Raw genomic sequence first — 22,476 nt, forward strand, 5'->3', positions numbered from 1 at the left:
GCTCTCTGCATGCCGCCTGCTTGTGTTCCTGTTGTTCAGCAAAAGGGGCTGACCAGGGAGTTCCTGAAGCCTCGGAGACTTGGAGCGGTCCCCTTGATGGCCGGAATTGCTTACTGCAATGGTTCCTGGCAGCTGTTTGTGTATAACAGTTGCCTGCTCCACAACAAGATCAGCTCGTGTCCGTTTAGCAGGACTCTGCAGTTGATTTGGGACTGGAGCCTCAGGTTAAGGCTTTTGGTTAAGGTCACATCCCCTGTTTTTGTTCTATACCTCCATGCTGAGAAGCTCAACAGAGCAGCATCCCCAAAAAAGCCCTTAAGGTGAAGTATGGCACCCAGGGTCTTAAAGTGAGTGACTTTTATTAACAATTTAGAGTCAGTTTCAGCCAGTCCTGAGAGTTATTAGAGTAACTGCTTCTCCAGTTTGTGTTTTTATTTTGAAATATGTTTCTTCATCTGGCCTGAACCCATATTTCACAGAGAGCAGTTCTGATAAGTAGCAGCAACGAGTTTACTGGCTCCTCCGAACCTCGTGGCGCGGCTCTCACTCTCCCCTTGCCCCTTGGTGACTGGGTGCTGTCCTCCCCCAGGGCCACTGTGAAACTGGAGCTGCTTTCCAAGGAGCCTCCCTCCCTCCCTCAGACAGATCTGAATTACATAACGGAAGGGGCAGCTCCTTGGAGGTGTTTTATATCCTGATCTAAACTAACTTCTAATTTTACTTGCGTAAAAATGAGAAAAATATCCTTTAAAATCCCCCAGTGTTGCGCACACTGTCAGGTCTGCGCCTTTTCCTTCCTCTGGAGCGCTAGCAGCCTGCAGAGGGGATGCTATTCTGTTGAGCCTGTGGCATGGGGGGCTCTCAGAGGGCCCCTCCGCCCTGACCACCGTCACCCCATGTGTACGTCTTCTGTATCTCAGAAAATTCTCCTCTGAGGTATGCAAGAGACAGGTATAAAACGAAAAGAACTACCTGGCATTATGCCTGTGAGATTAGAATTTCTCCCTGTATCTTCGATGAGTGATTCTTTCCAGGCACCACTGAGATGAGAATCCACTCTCTGTGGTTCTGCAAAGGCGACTTGGGCTGCCGTTTTCACAAGTGAAATAAATTATTCATGGGTACCACCCAGTGTTCCTTAGTTTTATGTTATGAGGAAACTTAACAGGCTGCAATATCAGGTCTTAAATAAAATTAACTATCCATGCAGAGATGTCACCTCTCCTTGTTGTTTCTCATCCGTGTTAAAATGACATCTTCATCAGTTAGTTGCCTAGTCTATAATTCATTAACTTACTCCTGGTATCATACTTTGAAATGAGGCCCGCTGTAGCATCATGTTTTATACCAGGATCTTTTTAGAAAACCAGCCCAGAATTGTAACCGTCTTGGTAAATATTCAGCCACATTAAGACAGTGGGCTTTTATTTTCCTAACATTGCATTTTAAAGCAGCTGTTACTCAGACACTTTCAGTACTACAGCCCCCCAAAAAATTTCTGGTGCGAATGACTTAGAGAACTAACCACCTGATCAGAGTCCATCATTTTTGTACCTCAGACTTTGAACTATCTTTGTACTAATAGTTCTTGAGACAGTAGAATGTCATTTCTTGAACTGGGCCTTGTAGAATCTTGCAAGCTTGGTGATATATATGGCTTTCCTAAAACAGGCTGGGCTGAAATTGATATCATGTTTTATTTTTGCTCTTCAAACCGATGGGACTTCTGTGACCATTTTATAGTACCTTTATCGAAGACTTGTCATATTATTGCGTGCCTTGTTTCTTTCGAGCAGACGATTTCATCACCCCCCCGTTTTTCATGTCCTCTCTATGTAATGCCTGCATGTAATCCTTTGAACTTGGCAAGATTTTATTTCAGTCCCATTTTCCTTTGTTTTCCTTTCCTCTTGGAAGCCTTTCTCTACTGATGAGAATTTTAAGTTTACAAGTACTAACCCTCCCCTCCTCTGGATGAATAGAGTACATTTACAGAGGACAGATAGGCAAAAACTAAGAAACATTTTGTAAACATTCCTTTTAACCTCTTTGGGATTTTTTTTTTTTTTTTTTTTTTTTTTTTTTTTGGCTGCTTTGACCCCCCTCGGTTCCTTTTGATTCAGTTGTATTTTCCAGCAGATTCCAATTGTTTGAATTGGAAACAAAGCCTTAATAAGAGTTCTAGTTAATTTTCTGTCTTGTAATTACCAATCTCATTTTTCTGATAATTGGCCACAGCAATTATATGTATATTTACTAATCACATAGGGGCTGTGCGGTTGTATCTATCTGCCACCATTGATAATGACGCGCATATTGCAGAGGTGCTTTTATCATCTTCTTTTTTCCACTACATCAAAGCCATTTCCTCTCGTTCTCAATAATGAATACATGCATGCATTTGACACAGTTGTGTGCTAGAGAAATTGTTTGGCTCCCACCAAATGCTGCATGCTCTGAGTTTCTTGCCTGCAGCGCTGGAAGGTTGTATGTAATGATATATTGCTCATCCAAATGGCCAAAGCACTCCAAAGCACAGTGAGATTAAAATAAGTCATTCCTTTGTTAATTTAAATAGGTGCATGTATCATACTTTGCAGGGCACTTTGTGTAGGGATGTCAGGGAGGAAAGAAAGCCGCCGAAAGGTATTTTTAATAGCAAATGAGAATAGATGAGAATGGAGTCATTTGCAGCTGCCTACTTTATGTGGCTCTCTTGTTCCAACTGTAGGTCTAATGAGATGACTGTTAAAGTACTCTGCAGTGTAATTTCATTACATCCTGAGCCGTTACACTATAAACACAGTGGCGCTCTCTGTCATTCTTGGAAAAACTCCTAAATTCTTAAAGCCTTCCTTTGCAAATGGTAATGGGGTTCCCTCCCTGTGTTACGCCGTTGTTGTCATGAGTTTTGTTGCTGTGTAGTTATCTGCTCTTTAGACTCACGCCACCTCCACCCCAGTTGGGTTTGGTGGTCAAGGTGGGAGTTTTTCATTATGTCCTTAATTCACTGGCTTTCTCATATGACGAGTTTGCCTGGACCCGCAAATAGGCTGAAGTTCTTTTTCAGGAAACAGCTTTCCCTATAAAAGCCTTTCTAGTTAAGTTTAAAATAATAATAGTAATCTGGCCCAAATGATTGTGTTAGGGGCAAGCAGTTAATAGCAGCAGAATATACAAATAAATGTAAATAAAAAGGGAAGTGTAAATAAATAGCAAATCCAGTAAAAGAAACAAAGGTCAACACAAGAATAATTTCACAGCTCTTTGTTAATTACAAGACCATTTGTGTTACTTAAATAATCATTAATTTCTCATTTACACTTTGGTACCTTCCTTCCTGCCCCGTGGCTATCACTGTCCTTTTTACACCTCCCCTCCCTCTTTGTGCTCCTGTTTCTCACCGTTGTGAAATGTGTGTGGCTTTAAATTTGGCATTTTACAAAAGCCTGTGGAAGAGGGTGCGGACAGTCTTTTTAATTGGATGAGCCCTTAGTGTCCTTTCCACGGGGTGGTGAATCCGTGTGATACATTCATCTTCATACTGTTACTTTGGTGGGGGAGGAAGGGTATGTAGAAAGAAAAGGAATCGGTGTGACTTTTGGTGACTTGTTTTTCCTCCATCCCAGGATTCGCCCGTCCTTCCGGTTGGAGAGTTCTCCGAGCCATTTGTACATTTCATCACTCAGTGGTGAGCCTGTTTGCAAACATGCCATGCCCTCAATGTAAATGATACATGCCATTAACTCGGAGGCTCCGTGAGACCTTATGGCTCTCCCTGCTTCCTTTTGGAGATGGGAGGGACTTCAGGGCCTTGGGCAGATGGGGCGGCAAAGCTGAAGGAATTGTTTAAATTATGTAAACGTTATTTACACAAAGGGTTGTAAATGTACTTTAGAGGCTTTTTCTGTTTTAATAAACTGCTGAGAATCAGGTTACTTCTTTGAGCACAGATATTGCTGCTATCCACTTTTTTTTTTTTTAAGAAATACACGGTTTTATAGCCCCTATTGAACAGACATATGAAGCTTATTTTTATTAATGTAACCTCAAGTTACCCATAAAACTGTCTGTCACTTAGTGGAAGCAGCATAGTTTATTAATTCATTGGATTTTCAGTAAATAACTTTTATCTTTGGTTATATTTTAAACGCAATACTGGTGCCCCATTTCAATGAATTTTGATGTTTGAAAGATTATGAAAACATGGTTCTATTAGATCCACTTTAACCATTAAGGAACTGAGAAGAACCACAGGATTTAGATCCACGGGGCCCTCAGAGTCGCTAGGCAGCCCCTTGTCATTTTACACCTGAGGAAGCAGGCATTTTTCTGCCAAGGGTTCCTTTTCAGCCTTCTGCCTTTTTCCTCCCAGTAGAATTTTTTCTTTTATTAGCCCTTCACGTCATCAACCTCTCCCCGATTCATTCGGCAGCACTTATGTGGCCTTTGAAGGCCCAGTTGCTCCACTGCCCTCCTCGTGCCCTCTCCCTCACCCCAGCATGGAGAGCGGGAAGGACATTGGGAGCAGAGGAACGACCACCCCAAGGCAGGAGACAGAGCCAGCCAGAAACTGGTCTGGACATGCTGGAGCCCCTTCTCAACTACCTTCGCTTCTCTTTCCCCTCCCCCAGTTCCTCATTCCATCACCCCTTCAGAGTCGTGGCCACTGGTGGAAAACCAACCCTCCGTTCCTGTGGTGCCACAAAATGGTGATCAGGGGTCCTTGCTAAACCAGAACGGTTGCACACTGTCCCCTCCCCACCCCCCATGATCCATCTGATGCTAACGCTAAAGTGAAACCAAGAAATATTCCTTAATATAAATGTCAAGCTTTATCACCTTTTTGACTAAGTGTAATATGTTACCCCTTAATAAAAATGTCTCGTACAGTTTATATTCATTCCATAGGAAATATGTAGAGAAGAGATTCCCCCCAATTTTTAAAATTTTATTAACACTTGTTTCTATTTATTTAAAATAGCTTACATAATATTGTGTAGCTTTTAAAAACTGTTTTCACTCTACAAACATTTTTTTCCAGAGCAGGCCATGTTGGAAAAAATACATGTTGGTTAAATACTGGAATTCTGAGTTCATTAATATTACAGCATTATTCAGAAATACTTATTAGCCTTTCTTCATTTCCTTTTCATGAAATTCCTAGAAATACTCAGAAGCACATCATGGGAATGCCCTATTTTGAAATGCAGAAATTGAAAAACAAACCGTGCGATTCCTAAACTGCCTGGAGCGCCTGGTTTGGGCATCACTGGCTCCGGAGATGTTGGATTTGTGACAGGAGGACCATGCTTATCTCTATCTCACTGTGTCACTGTGTGGTCGGAGACCAACCTGGGGGTGGGGCCAGTTCTGGGCATGGGAGTGGAGAGCAGATAAGATTTTGCCTTCCTCTTGTCCAAAATATTAATCAGCTGTTATATAAAAGTTTTATGGAGACAGAGGGAGGGATAACCTATGTTGAAATTTCCACAGATGTCAAGCTGAAACAGAAATGATAGTGGGTAATAGCCTTGTTTTCCCAAGAGATACAGCTGCTTTGGAATGTCAGATTAGGACTGTTACCAACTCCACTGGCGAGACAGCTTGAATTACTTGCTAATGGATGCAGTATTTGAGAGGTGCATATGGTTATTTATAGGGAAGGCAAATGTCCTTGATGCCATTAATAGTTCATAACTACAGTTCTTGTTTACCAAATGATCATTAAATCTCTCTACTTAAAAAATACTGTCAGCAAATGCAGAGATTGTATGAAGGTTAGAGGTTGCCTTATATAAAGAAAAACCATCTGTGTGATTTTCCAATAGAAGCAGCAATCTGTCTTCATGACTTCATCCCACAGACACTCTGAGTTTTGTACAAATACAGTCATCTCAGTCTCGTGTGGGTGCTTTATCACATAGCTGAGTACACGCTACAGCTACTAATTGTACCTATTGCACGTAAGAAAAGAATATTTTGCATGAGGAATGTTATTCTTTAGGCAGCTTAAACGAACTTAACTTTCCCCACAGCTGTGTAATGAATTGGCAACTTGATTATAGCCAAAATAAGTGGAAGCTGAGATGGTGTCATAATAACCGGTTTGTAATTCTGTAGCATTATCTAGATGCCTGACCTGTTTTGTATACTCTTATTCAGAGTAACAGTGATGGAATGAGATGTTTTCTTATTTGAGCTGATAGTCATGTTTCACTTATTGTCTTAGCCCAGGTACCAAACAAGAAGTATATTGGTCCCTAAATTTAAGTTTGAAATAAATTGACAGCTAAATCAAGAAGAGAATATTGCTGCTTTTTTTCACATTTGTTTCAAAAATAGAATTAGAATAAATTTAAATTCATTCTTTATCTGTATTGCAAGAGTAATTGCAAAAAAAAAAAAATCTTTGTGTTTCTGAATCTTCAGATCCCCCAAAATCTGATTAATTGAAGGCCAAAGTAAAAGAAAAGGAATATATGCTAATACAGACATACCTAGGAGATGTTGCAGGTCAGGTCCAGACCACTGTAATAAAGCAAGTATGACAATAAAGCAAGTCATAATCTTTTTGCTGGTGGAGGGTCTTGACTTCAGTTTTTGAAAAAGAAAAATAAAAGCAACACCTGTGAAGCACAGTAAAGTGGAGCGCATTAAAACGAGATGTGCCTGTACTTTGGCCAAGAACTGAACAGGATAAATTTTGATAACATCCCAGTTCTAGGGGAAATAGCAGCGGAAATTATAGCACAACTTTACAAGCGATACAGATAATATAGGCGTATGTGTTTTTTCCCTCTTACAGCATGCGAAAACAGCCAAAAGAAAGGCCGGCACCTGAGGAATTGATGGTAAGTAAACTTTTTTAGTTACATTAGACTTTTCCGTTTATATAACTGCTTAACATTCTGTTAAAAGGACCAGGATGGAATTTTAAATATCCACAAGCTCTGGAGAGGCAACAGTGTATACTTAGTTTAGGTAGGTGTACTTGAAGCTCAGATCCTCACATAGTACTTCTTACTTCTTCAAAACCCACCACCATTTTGAAACTCAGTGCAGAGCTCTTTTCCTCTGCCTCCCACTTGAGGGTCATAAATTAATCTAGGCTTCGTCCCATCCTCATTTGCTATGACAGCCTCTCAGAATTCAAAGGACTGGTCACAGAGAAGACAAAGTTTTTAGTGCAGCCCGACAGGAAATTCTGACTGTGGCATGGAGTCCTCTTGGGTTCGTGCAGAATCAAATTAGATTGGCTGCAAAAGATCAAGTGAATGTGAATCTTTGGTCTTTCCTCAGAAACAGACAACTACAAGGCTGTGTTCTCAGTTCCAAGGCCAGTTTCTTTGATTGCAAATGACAGTTTTTAGTCAAGCTGGGAGAGGAACAGAGATGTTCCCTAACAATTCCCAAATGGTCATTTATTTAGTGCAGATTGTTGATCTGACAATGCACAAGCTGTTAAAGTAGCGTTAGAATCGAGCATTAGTAAATAATAATTATAGCCTCCTCTTTCTAATGTTTTGCCTACCATTCCCTGTCTTCAGATTATTGCAGTCAGAGCAAATTCTAACCAATTTTCTTTCACCACTTTAAACAATACACAGTTTATAGATACCTGGTTCAGAGGTTTTCATCCTTTGCATTTTTTCCTAATAAACACTCTTAAGCATGCAAACTTCTGTATAATACTGATTTCACCCCCAAAACAAAATAACTGTCATTCCCTTTTGCATCGTGAGTGCTTTCCAGGGAGGTAGTTTTTTCCTTCCTGTTACCCCTGGAGCAAAATTTCATTTTTGAGGGCAGTTTCAAGTTAAAGAAAGTTCACCCCTAAAACCTCTGTGATTTGTAACTGTGCAGGTTTCGATCTAGAATAAACTGGTCTTTGCAGGGGTGGGGGTATCTCTTTGATGGTTGGAAAATTCTTGCAGTTAGTCACATTTGAGAAAACTTGGAGCAGGTTCTAGAGATGGAGACCCATTTACCTTGTACATTATAATGCTATGGTTGGATAGCTCAGCTATTAAAACAAAGGAATAGGGTTTCATAAAACAGATATACTTGCAAATGCATGTTTCAGTGCTGCGATGTGTTGGCCACATATAAATAAAACATCTGCAGATGGTACATAGGGACACATGTGCTGATAAGGGACACCATTCCAGGGTGGTACGTCATAAAGATGAGGGAAGGGTGGGTACTTTCAGTGTGTGTGTGTAGACAGAGACACAAGGGATACGTACTTCAGTATATCTCTTTGCAACTATACACCCTCGTGTGTGCTGTCCTGCATTTTTAATTAATAAATATCAATAAATTAATAAAACAATGAAAAATTTAGTCAAAGGAAGCACCGTCCTATACTTAATTTAACATTATTTCTAGTGCTGCTTGCAGTTTGATTTAAATGAATGGATTTCCTCAGGTATAGCAACAGTGAGGCTCCCCTGGCTTAGAAAGGGCTCAGAGAGGAGGCAGAAAACAATGTGTGTGTAAAGCTCCTGTGGTCAAGGAGGTTGGGCCCTGTGTCTGCGTTTGGCCAAAATATTGGGCTCATAGGGGATGGGAGAGAGAGCGGATTGCCCATGGCTTCAGGAACCTGAGTCACATCCTGGGGACCCAGTCTCAAGGAACCAGTCTCTTTATTCCTTCTAGCATATTAATGGCTTTAATTTTTCCTTTTCCCTCTCCGCCTGCAACCTATTTGATGGTGCGCCCATCTGGAAGCTGCGAGCATCCTCTGGAATGCATGAATTGTCGAGCCCATTTGTCACTGTGGGTGGGGGCCTGCCTTTCACAAAAAGAGCAGTTTCTCTCCCAAGCACAGTAACTCCAGGCAGCAGGGTACCAACATGGTCGACACAGCTTGGGCTGCATCAGCTGTGAGGCCCGCAGGATTGTCAGGGCTTCCCTATGGGCCCGCATTTTCCAGATCAAAGGAAGAAAATCAGATGGGTTGGGCGGAAACACTGAGAGTTACAGATTCGCCATCAGGGAGCTTTTAAATGAACTCCACTGTGGCCCTGACCACCGGTGAGTTAGGCAGCAAGTCCCAGCCTAAGTAAATCTGACTGCAGGGAGGTGTGGGCCATGTACATAGTGGCTACTCAAGCAGTTTTTGACATTTGGTGGTATCACCTTATATCCAGAATACCCAAGAAATGGTCATCTTTGCAATTTTTAAAAAATATTATTATTGGTTTTTTTTGTTGTTGTTTTTTTTTTTTTAGAGAATGAGAGAAACATTGACTTGCTGTTTCACCCATCCATGCAGTCATTGGTTGATTCTTGTACGTGCCCTGGCCGGGGATCAAACCCACACCTTGGCACATCAAGATGATGCTTTAACCAACTGAGCTAGCTGACCAGGGCGTCTTTGCAGTTTTTGGCCATGTCAGTGTTAAAGATGAAATGTACAACTCAAGTTTAGACTCTTGAGGCCATTAAAATGCCAGTGTTAGAACTAATTTAGTTGTTTAGCTATTTCATTCTGTCTACACTGTGTGAGTATCAGTTTTTATGTTCTAAGTGGAAGCATTGAACACTGGACCAGGACATTTCCTCAACATTTTGGGAAGGCCGGGGTCCATGTGAGCTGATGCACTTTTCTGGCAGTAGCCATTAAGCTACATTAAGAATCTACTGAAAAGTTTTATCATCAGGATCCACATCATTTTGAGAGACCTCAGGACCAGGTAAATGGTTAAATTTAGCAGATATTTCTAGACCCTGTGCTATAGCCCTGTGCTATACTCAGCAGAAGATACCAAGGGTAAGCCACATGCACACAGTCTTGCAGGGGATACAGCAAATGTACAAATAACTAGAATAAAGTAACTGCCATGGAGAACTGCAGAGTGCTGTGGAGATCCCTCGGGGGAAATGGGGAAAAGCTACATGGAGAAGGTAGCATTTGAACAGGGCCTTTGGAGGATGGGTTGAATTTTAACAGTTTTCAAGGGGACATTTCAGGCACAGGAAACAAGGCAGGTAAAGCATGTGTGTGTAGAGGCCCCAGATCCTTTCAGAGCAATGAGAAACCCCTGCTGTCTGCTGGACCAGAAACCCCTTTGACAGTGGCCTCGTGGAGAACCCACAGAGGTCGAGTTCAGATAGGCAACACATTTGTAGCTGCCAGTCTGTTCAGAAATTCCATTTCTTACAAGAAGGAACCCCAGTGTGCGGGCCTGAAAACTTTGACCTGACACGGAAGCAGCACACCCACCCACACGTACCTCCTGGGAGTGAGTGCCCTTGGGCAGACTCCCATTCAAGTACAGGGAAGCCCCTTCACTTCTTTAAGAGCTGTTGCCCAAATCAGGACTCAGCTTTAGACCCAACAAAGGAGCAGCCATGCAGGCAGCCAAGAACATTCGGCATGGGCATGCTGGCACAACCAGACAGGAACCCACACACCCTCTTTTGGCTCCTGCAGTACCGATGCCAGTATGAAGGGACCCGCTTTTAAATCACCCTAAAGTATATCGCAGGAAAGACCTGTCTGTGCTTCCCCAGCTCTATGACCCGGTCCAGAGACTTAGAGCAGAGTTTCCAGGCTGAAGCACCTCTGTGGAGGTGGCCGACTGTTCAGCAGGCTTCAGACAACCAAGCAGGGATGTCACACCTCATGGGAAGGAAAAAACTAAAACAACTTCCGCAGTCAGGAAGGCTTGGTGAGACTGCAACAAGAGAGGGCAGGGTGATAGTGCAAAGATGGCAGAGAAATTTTCCCAGAGTGTCAGTCATACTGAGGGAAACAAAATTAAAAATCAGACCCTTAAACTCAGGGACAGAGACAGGCTAGATGGGAGCATTGAGACCAGGTTCAAGTCTGGTTTTGCCATTCAAAGTGCATGTTTAAATATTTTGAAATAAGAGGGATATGACGAGAGACATTATTGTATAGGCAATTTGCTTGTGTAAACCACAGAGAGCCCCTTATGTAGAATTAATCTTCCTTTAGGGTCAGGCTGTGACTTAGCAGGGAAAGCCTCCACACTTCCCACCCCCACCCCCAGCCCCTACCTCAGTGTCTTCATCTGCAAAACGAAGGGGATGGACTAGATCCGCACCCCTAACCTAGGGTCTGAATTCAGGAAGTCTGTTAGAACCCCTGAAATTACATCCCAAATCAGGCATGCATGTGGGGATTTGCATTTTTTTTCCTGAAAAGAGGGATTCTTGGCTGTCATCAGTTTTTCAAAGGGGACCTCGACCCTGAATGATTGTTAAGCTCCCTCACCACCTTCCCATTCTGTTAGTTAGAGCTGTGCGGCTAGGACCAGACAAACTGCTTCCGGAGAGGCATCCACTGAGAGGGTACTTGCTTGGTGTGGGGGAGGGAAGGGAAAGGCCTTCTCTGTGGGTAAAGCAGGGCTTCCCACCAGCTGTCAGGCGGCCCTTTCACCTCCCAGCTCATCCTGACTGTGGGTCTTGACTTGAGCAGGGAGGGTGTGGGCCACCCCTGCAGTTACAGTTTGGGTTCAGAGTACTATAGATCCTTCTATGCATTTAAAGTACTTGCAGAAGCTTTCCATGTCTAAGCTCTATTTAATGGAATCTATGCATAGTAAGTAATCAGGTCAGAAGAAGCAGCACCCGGTTTGAGATCAATCGCTGGCTAATACTTTATCTAGGCCACTTTATTATCTCATGCTGATCCGATTCCCATTCTCCTCTGCCTTTGTAGCATGCACTTCAGCTGTGGTAAGAGTACGTATCACATACATATTAAAAACATATACCCATTCTATCTGTATGTAAATGCGTGAGGCACAGCTGGATATTGCAGAGGAGTTTGATTTACTAATAGTTATTATCTGTTCTAGCTGTTCAGTGGCAGAGAGAATTTCAGAGAAACAAGCTGGCGCAGAAATTGTCTTTATGCTATTACTATACTGCTTTAGTAATTGTTTAAAAACACGGTTTTCTCCTTGGGTTCCAATAACGCCTTTTTTTGTGCATTTCCTTGTACATTCTGGAGCATGGTGTCCTCGTTTAGCATTTCCTCAAGTTTGGTTTTCGAATCAGGCCCCTAAGAAGAAACACAGAGTGCAGTTTGCAATTGAAATGTGACGTTTCGCTTAGAAAGCAAGTAAATAGTGTGACTGCAAGTACATGATGCAGGTGTGGGTCTTGGGGAAGGGGTGTCAGTTATAATCAAAATAGTACTTTTAGATTTTTCCCTTCTAAATCCCAGCAGCTGCAAACGTGAAGGCATCTCATTTCTCAGAGAAGGCTTTATGGATAAGAGGTGGTATTGTTTGGGGCTAATAAACACCAAACTGCTCCAGAAAAATCTGTTTAAACATTTAATTACTTGCAAAGAGATGTTAACTTGTTTAACTCCTCTAAATTAAATTGTCACTGGTAGCTTTTCTGCTTATCCAAACCTGATTGTAATTACATTTTCAAATAGTTTGGTTGGTTGGTCTCTCAGTTAATCCAAGTATGTGATAAATTAAGCATCTTCATGGTCTCTTTTAAAAATTGGGGAAATCACCACATTAGATTTTGTCTCTCCAGTCAGATGCCAGCGTGACTTTTGGGTTTACAACCAGATGGCTTTGTTCACCATTATTAGACCTAAACCTTCTGACCATTGTGAAAGACAAAATGCACGGGACAATTAAGAAAATTATTTTATTCAGTTTTTTGTGATAAGGAGAATGTTTATTAATGAGGAATGTCTCAGAAAAGGGAGGGAGCCAAGGTTATGGAGGCAGGTAAACAAGTTATCGGCCCCTTCTATGGAAGTCAGGAGGAAGGAGAGAAAAGGGTGTCATCTCTGTGAGCTCAGGGTGGTCCTTTGTGGTTAACAAAAGAGTGAGGTGATTTCTCACCTGTCACTGCTTTCTGGGAGCACAGGGGCTCAGATAAAATTCAACAGTATCACCACCTTCTACTAAATGGAGCAAAGATGAGTTTTGGTTTATTATGATCCAGGGCCTGCATGTGTCCTAAGCACAAATGTGAGGGCAGACCCATTTCTCCAGCTCCCTTGCATGGTGCTCAAGGATTACTGTGCTTGCAGGCTGAGCTTTTTAAGGTACTAATAATGGCGGTTTAATAAGCAGTTTTGAACTTGGTTGTAGTTGATTATATTTAGCTATTGCCTGCGTCAGATAGAGCATATTTTAAAATAGACCATTAAGGCCAGACTCATACATGTGTCTCATTGCTCACCCTTAAAGGTATTTCCTGCTTTCAGTTATTCATTCAGAGGCACAGATCAGCTCACTAGTAAGGCACCCAGAAACTGCAGGGAGAAACCCCGGCTGGAATCGTAACTTCAACTAAATATTTCCTTCAAGCACAAAAGGCATCCCAGAAGCCTGGGGCTCCACACAGGGTCCAGTTGACAACCATGTAATGATTTTTTTATTATTTTCAAGTTCTGAAGGCCATTAAAATCATCTGTTTATGCCTGCTTATAAGTAGGAATCCACTAGTAAGAAGTTGATTTTAGCTCTTTAATTGCACATAATTACAACAGCAGAACCACTGTCTGGATGCTTGAGATCGCACTAAATCAGACAGCTTTAATTTGAATTTTTGATGACATGTTAGCACTTCAGCAAGAACAGAGAAATTATAACCCCAGAAAACAAGCTTTGTTTTTCCGTAAACGTGACTACTTAATCTTTTCACAAGACTTTGGCAGATAAATGTGTGAGTACTTATATACATGCACATAGCAAGAAAGATGCAGATAGATAAAATCTGTCATTCCTTGATCATGGTGATCTGACAGTTTTAATTTCCCAGTTAAGGATAACTTTTTTCCTCCATCAGTCAAGTCACATCTCTTAATATAGTGATGATTTGCCTGTTTAAGGTTGCGGTGTTTTGAACTCCTGCCTGCAATGCTCTCTTGCTTTACTGGGCTGTCATCTTCCCAGCATTGCTTTCAGGGCACAGTGAGGCTGTGCAACCTGGACCACAGAGGTAGTTTGGTTACCTGGGATGCAGTAAAGTGATTAATCCGGTCGCTGTCCGGTGTTGTGCCCCATCCACAGGAGGCTAAGCTGGAACTTTGGAGTGTGTGGCACATGAGTTCCTCATCTGACGTTACTCAGCGCTGGGCAATTTCTGTTATCTGAGTGCTGGCCTTGCCCAGAGCGCCCTCCTTCCACTCTTGAGGGTCTCCATCCTCTGCAGCTTTTCTCTGCTCTCCCCCTTCACAGTGCTCACTCTTCTCTGAAGCCCTCCAGAACTTATTGTCTCTAGCTTGGAACAGCACTCAGTTACATGAATTACATATTCATCTTATATTTACAAGTGGGCTTATGTAGTTCAGTGGTTTCTAACCCCAGCAAGTCATCACAGTCATCTGAGTGGCTTAAAAAAATGAAAAAATAGTCTGGATCCCAACCCACGTCATGGAATCTCTGGCGTTTGGACCAGGGAACAGGTACTTTTTTTATTTTTTCTAACCCGAGGATGTTTTTTCCATTGATTTTAGAGTGGAAGGGAGGGAGGGGGGAGAGAGAAAGAGAGAGAGAAACATCGATTGGTTGCCTCCTGTACGCACCCCAACTGGGCCTGGGATTGAACCTGCAACAGAGTTACTGTCTCCCCTCTGAGGGCCGACCACTGCACCAAACCAGCCAGGGCTACTTTTTTATTTTTTAAAGCTCTCCGGGTGATTATAAGGACCCACCAGAGGTAAAACCTCACTGATTTTTTTTTTCTTTAATCCTCACCTGAGGATGTTTTTATTGATTTTAGAGAAAGAAGGAGAAGGGGAGAGAGACAGACAGACAGACATCAATGTGAGAGAGAAACATTGGCCGGTGACCTCCTGTACACCCCACTACCAGGGACTGAACTCACAACCTGGGTATGCACCCTGACCAGGAATCGACCTTGTACCTTTCTGGTGCATGGGACAACAATCCAACCAACTGAGCCACAGTCGCCAGCGCTAAAACCTCACTGATTTTTAATGCCTTTTTCTTCAACTAGATGATGAGTTCCTTGAAGGTGGATCATAATCTTAGAACTCAGTGCCTAACTTGGTTCTATGCTACTGTCATTCAGCTGAGGTCTCTGATCTAATTAAAAGAAGAGAAATCACTGTTGATTATACTTTGCATGTGCCATTCTCTCTGATCCAAATGAACAGGTAACGTCAAACAGGACATGTGCCTGTTCTCCAGGAACTCACAGAGTAACGTTGAGGAGACTGGCAGAAGAGGAAGCAGGCCACCTAGGCACTGGGGTGCCAGTGTGTTAGGATGACCACACTAGAGTACATGGTCAGAGGTTTTTGTTTTACCTCCTATTAGGAGAGGTCACATGGGTAAAATAATTTGGTGCCAAAATTAAGGAATTTCTAGGATCTTGCAATGTTTGTAGGATAATATTCAAAGCATTTATCAACCAGCAGAGAGAGTATGGGCCTGATGACACCAGGAGTCAGTTGTTCCACCCTGGAAGTCTGGGAAGAACAAGAAGGTGTTAAGCAGGTGTTGCTCAGCAGCATCCGTGGTCTTTGGCTTGAGTTCTGACCACCTCCAACAGTTAATTCCAAATCAGGAAGTCACTAGAGAGCCAAGACCTAGAGGAGATCACCTGGCCAGCACCATCTCTGCCTGCTTAGGTTGATGGCAGGGGACCCCACCGTCTTTATCTAGCAGCATATCAGATGCATGCCACCCTACCCCTCCCACCTTCACCCATCCCCCAGCCCTTAGGAATAATGGATTAGGTTGAAAAAGGCCAGAGACATTTAGCCATTTGTCAAAGAAATAGAAAAGGATCTTGAAGCCTGGTCTCTGTGATTTGGGAATTGCTATTGAAGGCAGCCGACTTGTTTTCCGTGAGTACACTTCAATAAATAGATGCAATTCTTATCAATAATTAATGAGTCTAACCAGGAATTTCAAGGGCTGGGAAAATCTTAAAGCTTCCTATTTACAGTTGTAACCAGCTAGATTTGTTTAATGGGTTGTTTGCTTTTTAATTTGTAGCAGTTTTGAGAGAGACCTTTGGGGACTGCAAGTCTTGTTGTCTCAGTGAGGCCTTTTGTAGATACACAGTTAATTGGGGGCCAAATCTGCCCGCAGAAAATTTGATGTTCTCTTGGCCATTTGGAGACTACAGAAAGGCAGTGGAGACATTTGGGCCTTCTGTCCTCTATTTAATTTTCAAGATTAGAATTAAACATTAGGCCTTGGTCTACCGAGAGACATTTGCCGGAGCATGGACTAGTTTCTTTCCAGTATCCTGGTTTACCGCTTCTCTGTTCTCTTAATATAAATGGTCACTGATTCTGAAGTAGGAGGGATAGGTACTATTCGTCTATTCATGCAAAGGTTCCCTTGACACAAATAAAAATGGAATTTTCAAATGTAGCCCGATTAACTCTTAATTGTATACCAATAGCCTGTGTGTGTCTCCGTTCCCTCAAAAGGCTTCTGAATGGCCTGCATCTCTTTTTAAACTTGGGGGGAGGGGGATTCAATTAATAGCAGGACTTTCTAATTGTGGGATTGGTGTGGAGTTTACAAAAATTTGTATAAATAGGGTACATTTTTCCACTTAAGAGGGCTGTGCTGAAACATTTTTAATTGGATTTTCATGGTGATTGACAGCATTTGATTATGACAGTAACTTTATTTGGCTGGACTGCTTTAGCCTCTTGTTCAGATTTTTCCATCAAAGCTCTTTTTTATCCTCTGAATCCCCAGTGGAGCAGCAGTCATTGTGGAAGAGCCTTTTAGCACCTTTGTTGTCACCATCCCTGGTGACGATTGGGCCCAGCTGGTAGTAGATAAGAAAATGTTCCTTTCACAAAGAGGCTATGTCCCCCGCCTCTGCCGTTTCAATAATTTTAAGAGCCCCCAAAACCTGTTGAGGATTCGAAGTAGCTTTAGATGTGAAATGAGTGTTAAGTATTAGTAATCGGGAGATTAGGGCCCCAGGGACAATGAGAGATAAACAACTGCAATTAAGGCAAATCTGCCGATGTAAACAAAATTTAGCAGAAACAGATGCCCTAACCATTTTGGGGGATTGATTTGAGGGCACCAAGGAATCGATTTTTGTCTTGTTTACACTTTCAAACCCCTGTGATATACTGAAGGCTAAATATTTCATACAGCCTGATTTTAGTTAATTTTTTTTCCAGTGCCTCACAGTAGGCGCCTCTCTTCTCGCAGTGACCAGGCCTGAGTTTATTCAGCATTCACAGGGAGCAGCTAATTGTCTATGAAGGGCCCCCGTGTTTAAATGGGCTTGACAGGAATTTAAATTTTGTTTCAATCAACCCCTGTGCTCACAGCCTGCTCCAGTTTCTAATTTTTAAATTAAACATGATTTTTTTTTTTTTAAGCCACAGCCTTGCCTCTGGAATACTCTCGCTCTAACTCGGGGAGGCCAATTGGCCACCCTGGAATGCTGGTGTCTGCAGGGCCTGAGGCTGGAAAGTCCTTTCTCCAAAACAGTGTGCCCCCCCCCCCAAGTCAGGGAGGGCAGTGAGCTTTGGCTGGGCACACTCTCCTCCCTGCCTTCGGAGACGGCCCCCTTTCCAGCCTCCCATGCAGGCACCAGTGCTGCTTCATCTGGAAAGTGGGTTAAGCACCAGAGGAAGGTGCAGGGATAGCCTTTAGGGGCTGGCTGAATTATAACCCGCTGCACGTCTGCCGCAGATCTGTGTCTCAGCCTTCTCAGCTGCGTGAGATCGGTGAGAACACACTGTGAGCGTCGCCCTGTGCGTCCCAGTGTACACGCACCATCGCTCTCTGTTAACTCTGTGCAGAGCGTCCTCTCTGGTGCAGAGGAAGCAGTGTGTCAGCCCTGAGGCCTGACCTCAGCCAGCTGACAGTCTAGCGAGGAAGATGAAGATACAAACAGCCAAGCACAGGATAGACTGTGAGACTCGCCAGAGACCCTCCCTCACTACTCCTGCCCACCTTCACCTGCCCCTTCACCTCATGGCACTCCTTTCCACGCACCCTGTGCTCGACCATCCTAACAGCCCCAGACGCTGGTGACATTCTTGCATGGTCATACCTTTGCGTGTGCTTTTTCCTCAACCAAGAACGCCCTTTCCTCATGTCCGCGTGGTGAACTCCTACTCAGCCTCCAGGACCCAACACAGCCTCTCTGAAGCTTTCCCAGGCCTGCTGTAGTAGGGTTGATGATTTCCTGTTGTATGTCGTCCTTCCTCCTGGCAAGTATCTCTATTAGTGCACTTTTCACACTTTGTGGCAGCTACTTGTTTGCATAATTGGTATCAGTACATAAATAAGACCACGACTTCCTGGAGGACGAGATCATGTCTTATTATCTTTGTAGCTTTGGCATATAGCCCAATCCCTAGCCCCAAGTGCAATGCTCACTAAATAGTTACTGAATTGAAATGATGTGAATTTAACAGATGAAAAGGTTCTGGGGAAGGCAGGATATCTTTCAGCCAGAGTTTTCTGGAGAGACTTTGTGAAGAGGGTAACAAATGAAAAGGCCAGGCCTCGCGGAATAACATTTGGGTATTTATGTGAGTGTATTGCTTTCAGCACACAGTGTGAAACACAGCCTAGAACATAAGGACCAGACCTGCCAATAGCCATGCTAGCCGAAATCCGTACTATGGCTTATTTTCCCTGAACTTACTTGAAAGAAATTGGCGTAACAATTGCATGCAGCATGGAGCCGCAGATAAATTCAGAAAGGCTTCTGTTGTTTAACCTTTAAAAAAATAGATTTGTTGTAGAGAGAGAAATTAATCTAAATAAATAATATTTTTAAACACGAGTTTATAGAGTTCTTTCAAATAGTTATCTCATTTGACTTTCATACAATCACTATAAGGATTTTTCTTATTCTCATTTTACTAACGTGTTAAACTGGGGCTCAGAGAGGTTAACTGATTTGCCTGGAGTCATGCAGCCTGGAAGAACATAGGACCCTTCTGCATTACATCAGAGCTGTATCTGTTGATGCATAGTGGGCAGGGGATTGTTATTGTGGGTGTGAGAATTTCAGTTAAGTCAAACTGTTTCTTGCAATCAGAAATAAAACTAAATACAAATGCCCCACCAAGAAACATATAGGGTCTGTGCTTGTGAAGCCAAGATGCCCCCTGGGATGATTGCTCAGCTCACTCCTTGTGGTCCTCAGTGCAAGCCAACCACACAGGAAGAGAGAAAGTAATCACCTTGCACTGGCCTGTTCGTTGGTTATCTGAGGGAAAGCTGTGAGAATGTTTTTGGTTTTGTCAACTTGCAGCAAAAACTGAGAGTGGAGTATGTTCTGCCACTTATCCAGCCGCAGGCCTTTTCTCGTTTCCAGTTCTACCATCATGGTTATGGAAATGAGCAGCTTCCAAGACAGATTGTTCCCTGAGCTTGGGAGAAATTGTTTTTAACTCAGCAGACTTTACTGAGCACATGCTGTGTGCAGAATATATTGCTAGGTGCCATGATTTAGTTCTGCTCAAATATGGACCATAGACAAGTAGTAGTAGTACCTGAACTGTTTCTTGAACACAAGATAAGGAGTTTGTGCCAGAATATAAATCAAGCTTGTCTCAAAGCATTCTGTTTAATTTGGCTGACTTTCTTGCTTTGTAGCAACACTTTCTCAATGAAGGGGGTTATGTGCTGGTATATACTGTGGCACTTATCTCATTGGAAACCAGCAGCACACAGTTCCCAGATGGGAATACAGAAGCTGATCGGACACTAACCTTGCCTTTCAAGTCTTATGCTGTGGTGAAGAAGTGAAACTGTTATATAACCACTGAATTCCCTGCAGCTAGCATGATACAAGGCCCCAAGTAGCTGTTCCATTATCTCTTTTGAGGAGATGATCAAAAGGAACGAAATGAAAGATAGCTTACAGAATAGAAGAAAAAAAAATTGCAAACCATATATCTGATGAAGGATGGCTATTCAAAATACAGGGTGTCCCAAAAATATGCATGCATATTTTAACAGCTGATAGCTCAATTTTGAAAATGAAGTGCATTTTCATAAACATTGCCTTTATAATTATTCAAAGAGTGTGTATACTTTTGGGGGGATGCCCTATAGAGAGAACCCATACAACTCAATAGAAAAAAATAATCTGATTTAAGATGGGCAAAGGAAAGGGAGAGAGGTTTGTGTCAGACAACTGGCCAGACATACTCTGTGAAGTCTGGAGAGGCTGAAGATGGGCTCTAGGACCTGAAAATGAGTCTTTCATGAAAATGAGACAAGAAGCAACATGGTAAACTGGAGAGAGCATTGATCTGGGTATCAGAAGACATGGTTTCAAGTACAGCCTCTGCCTCTAAGTAACTGGATAATAAACGTTTACTTAGCTTATCTGAGCCTCAGCTTCTTTATCTGTAAAATGGGGGTAGTGATACCAACCTTGAACGTGTTTTTTAATAAAGTTTATGGAAGTGTGTTTGTAACCGGTAAAGTGTTAAGACATGTGGAGCACTAAGTCATTCAGCCTTTTTGGGTCCTAATTTTCTCATCTAATGTTCCTGGGCATTTCTAACTAGTAGCTTCTTGGAAAAACAGATGTGTTTAATGGAGCTTAATGTCACTTAGAACAAAGTACATGTATGTTGGATGTTTGCAGCTAGTGTCCAAGGAATTGATAATTTCTTAGGGGTGGATGGACCTCTGTGGGTGATTCCTCCCCAGTCGTTAGAAAGCCTTTACTTTTTGTGTCTGTCCTCTGCTATTAGTAACATGTAATGAAAATCTTGTTGGAGGGAATTATTGTGACAGTTAATCGACAGGTATTTGTTGTCTGCATCTGTGAGGCGCTGTGATGGGTTCAAAGGGAACATAAGAACCATCCAGGTCGTGGAGGAGCAGACTAGACACAGCCCATAAGAGACAGTTATAGAAGGCAGGATGGGCTGTGTGCTGCTGACTTGCAGGGGTGTGAGAGCTCAGGGGAGGGTGGCCCAGGGGTCAGCTATAAGGGAGGCAGCTTGGCTCCAGCTGGACCTGCAGGATTGTTAGAGAGTGGTGCAGGAAATTAGAAAATGGTGGCTCAGCAGAGCCAGCTCTTCCCACCCCTCCACCCCTTCTTTAGTAGCTACTCATCTTCAAATATGTAACTGACCCTCTCTCAGGCTCAGGTTCCTATAAAAATGGGGTCTCACAAAGCACATAATTTAAGTGAGATAAAAGTATGTTATACTGCCTGGCCTGTGAGGCTCAGTTGGTTGGAGCATTGTCCCGTGCACTGAAAGGTCGCTGGTTCGATTCCCAGTCAGGGCACATGCCCAGGTTTCGGGTTTGGTCCCCGGTTGGGGTGTGAGCGGGAGATCAATCTCTCTCTCTCTCTCCCCCCCCTTCCTCCCTCTTCCTCTCTCTCTAAAATCAATAAATATATATATTATACTATATTTTAAATAAAGAAATTTAAAAGTATGTTATGTAGCACAGTGTCCGGCGTAAATAAGTGCCCAATAGTGAGGAAAGAAGACCCCAGGAATGAATGGGGTAAAATTCGCTGGGTGAGGCCGGTCTGGGATCGGCAGGGCTTTGCACACTGGAGAGGAGTGCGACTGCAGGACGCTGCTGTTGGTCCCGAAGCAGGGCAGTGGCTAGACGAGAGTGTATGACAACAGGCAGAGGGACGCGCAGGACTGATCTCTGCCTGCTCCGTGTGGACCAGGCCCTTTGGCTAGAACTGAGTTATGAGTTGGGATGTTGTAACCCTCTGGCTCTTTCTGAAATTCCATGAAGGTTTCCAGCCAGAAGAATAGGAAACTGAGTTCCGAGCCTGTAGTGTCTTGGCAACATGTCATTTGTGTCTCTTTCTGCATCTTCTTTTCAGTGTCCTTTCTGTCACTATCAGGGAAAATCATTAGTATGCTAATCTAGCTAGCCGTCATTTTAACACTGACCTTTGCTAACCTGCCTTTGCAATTTCAGGAACTATGTTTGACTTCTCTAAAAGTAACCTTAAATTGTAGTCTTGTAAGAATTCCAGAGCTGTATCCCTCACTCCTTCTTCTAATGAGGTTATGACCAAATGCTCATTATAATTGCTTTAGACTCCTTTTAATTTTCAAGCTTATTAATCATAAGAAGAGTTATTTAAAATTGCATAAATTAATCTTAGATTAAAAGCCCATCAAAGCCTCGAAACAATTAAGAATAAGTAGGATTTCCCTGGGGCAGCAAGTTTTATTTTAATATTATAGTCAGGTGGATATCAGAACCTTGAAGTGTGGTAGTGATTAATGTATGCGAAATTTAAATGAGATTTTTTAAATGGCAAATCTAAATCACACATTGACCTAACTGTAGGCTTTAACTGCATTGTCTGTCATATATTTAAACTGTTTACTAATCAACATTTTAATTACTGTGTGTGCTGGCAGGCCCTAGGACAAATAAAACCTAGCATTTTAAAATGTCGCTGCAAAGTCTGTTATCCAGAAACCACGAGAGTCTTCGCTGGGTCGGGAGGAATGAAGGGCTGAGGAAGGAGCGCTGACTGCAGCCG

The 22,476-nt window shown here is 42.8% G+C and overlaps 1 protein-coding gene across 3 annotated transcripts in view; it reads left to right on the top strand.

Annotated features, from left to right (window-relative positions):
- MAP2K5 (mitogen-activated protein kinase kinase 5) overlaps positions 1-22,476 on the top strand; it is a 238,893-nt gene that overhangs the window by 196,920 nt on the left and 19,497 nt on the right. For 2 of the 3 annotated variants that reach the window (XM_081134329.1, XM_081134330.1), the window contains 2 exons: positions 3,630-3,691; positions 6,809-6,854. In XM_081134329.1, coding sequence (XP_080990455.1) covers positions 3,630-3,691; positions 6,809-6,854 — 108 coding nt within the window. Of the gene's footprint in view, positions 1-3,629; positions 3,692-6,808; positions 6,855-14,736; positions 14,850-22,476 lie in introns of those variants that run through there. The other variant, XM_081134331.1, reaches the window with a different exon arrangement.

The sequence above is a fragment of the Miniopterus schreibersii genome, assembly GCF_964146895.1.
Source record: "Miniopterus schreibersii genome assembly, chromosome: 1".
In the NCBI taxonomy this organism is placed as follows: domain Eukaryota; kingdom Metazoa; phylum Chordata; class Mammalia; order Chiroptera; family Miniopteridae; genus Miniopterus; species Miniopterus schreibersii.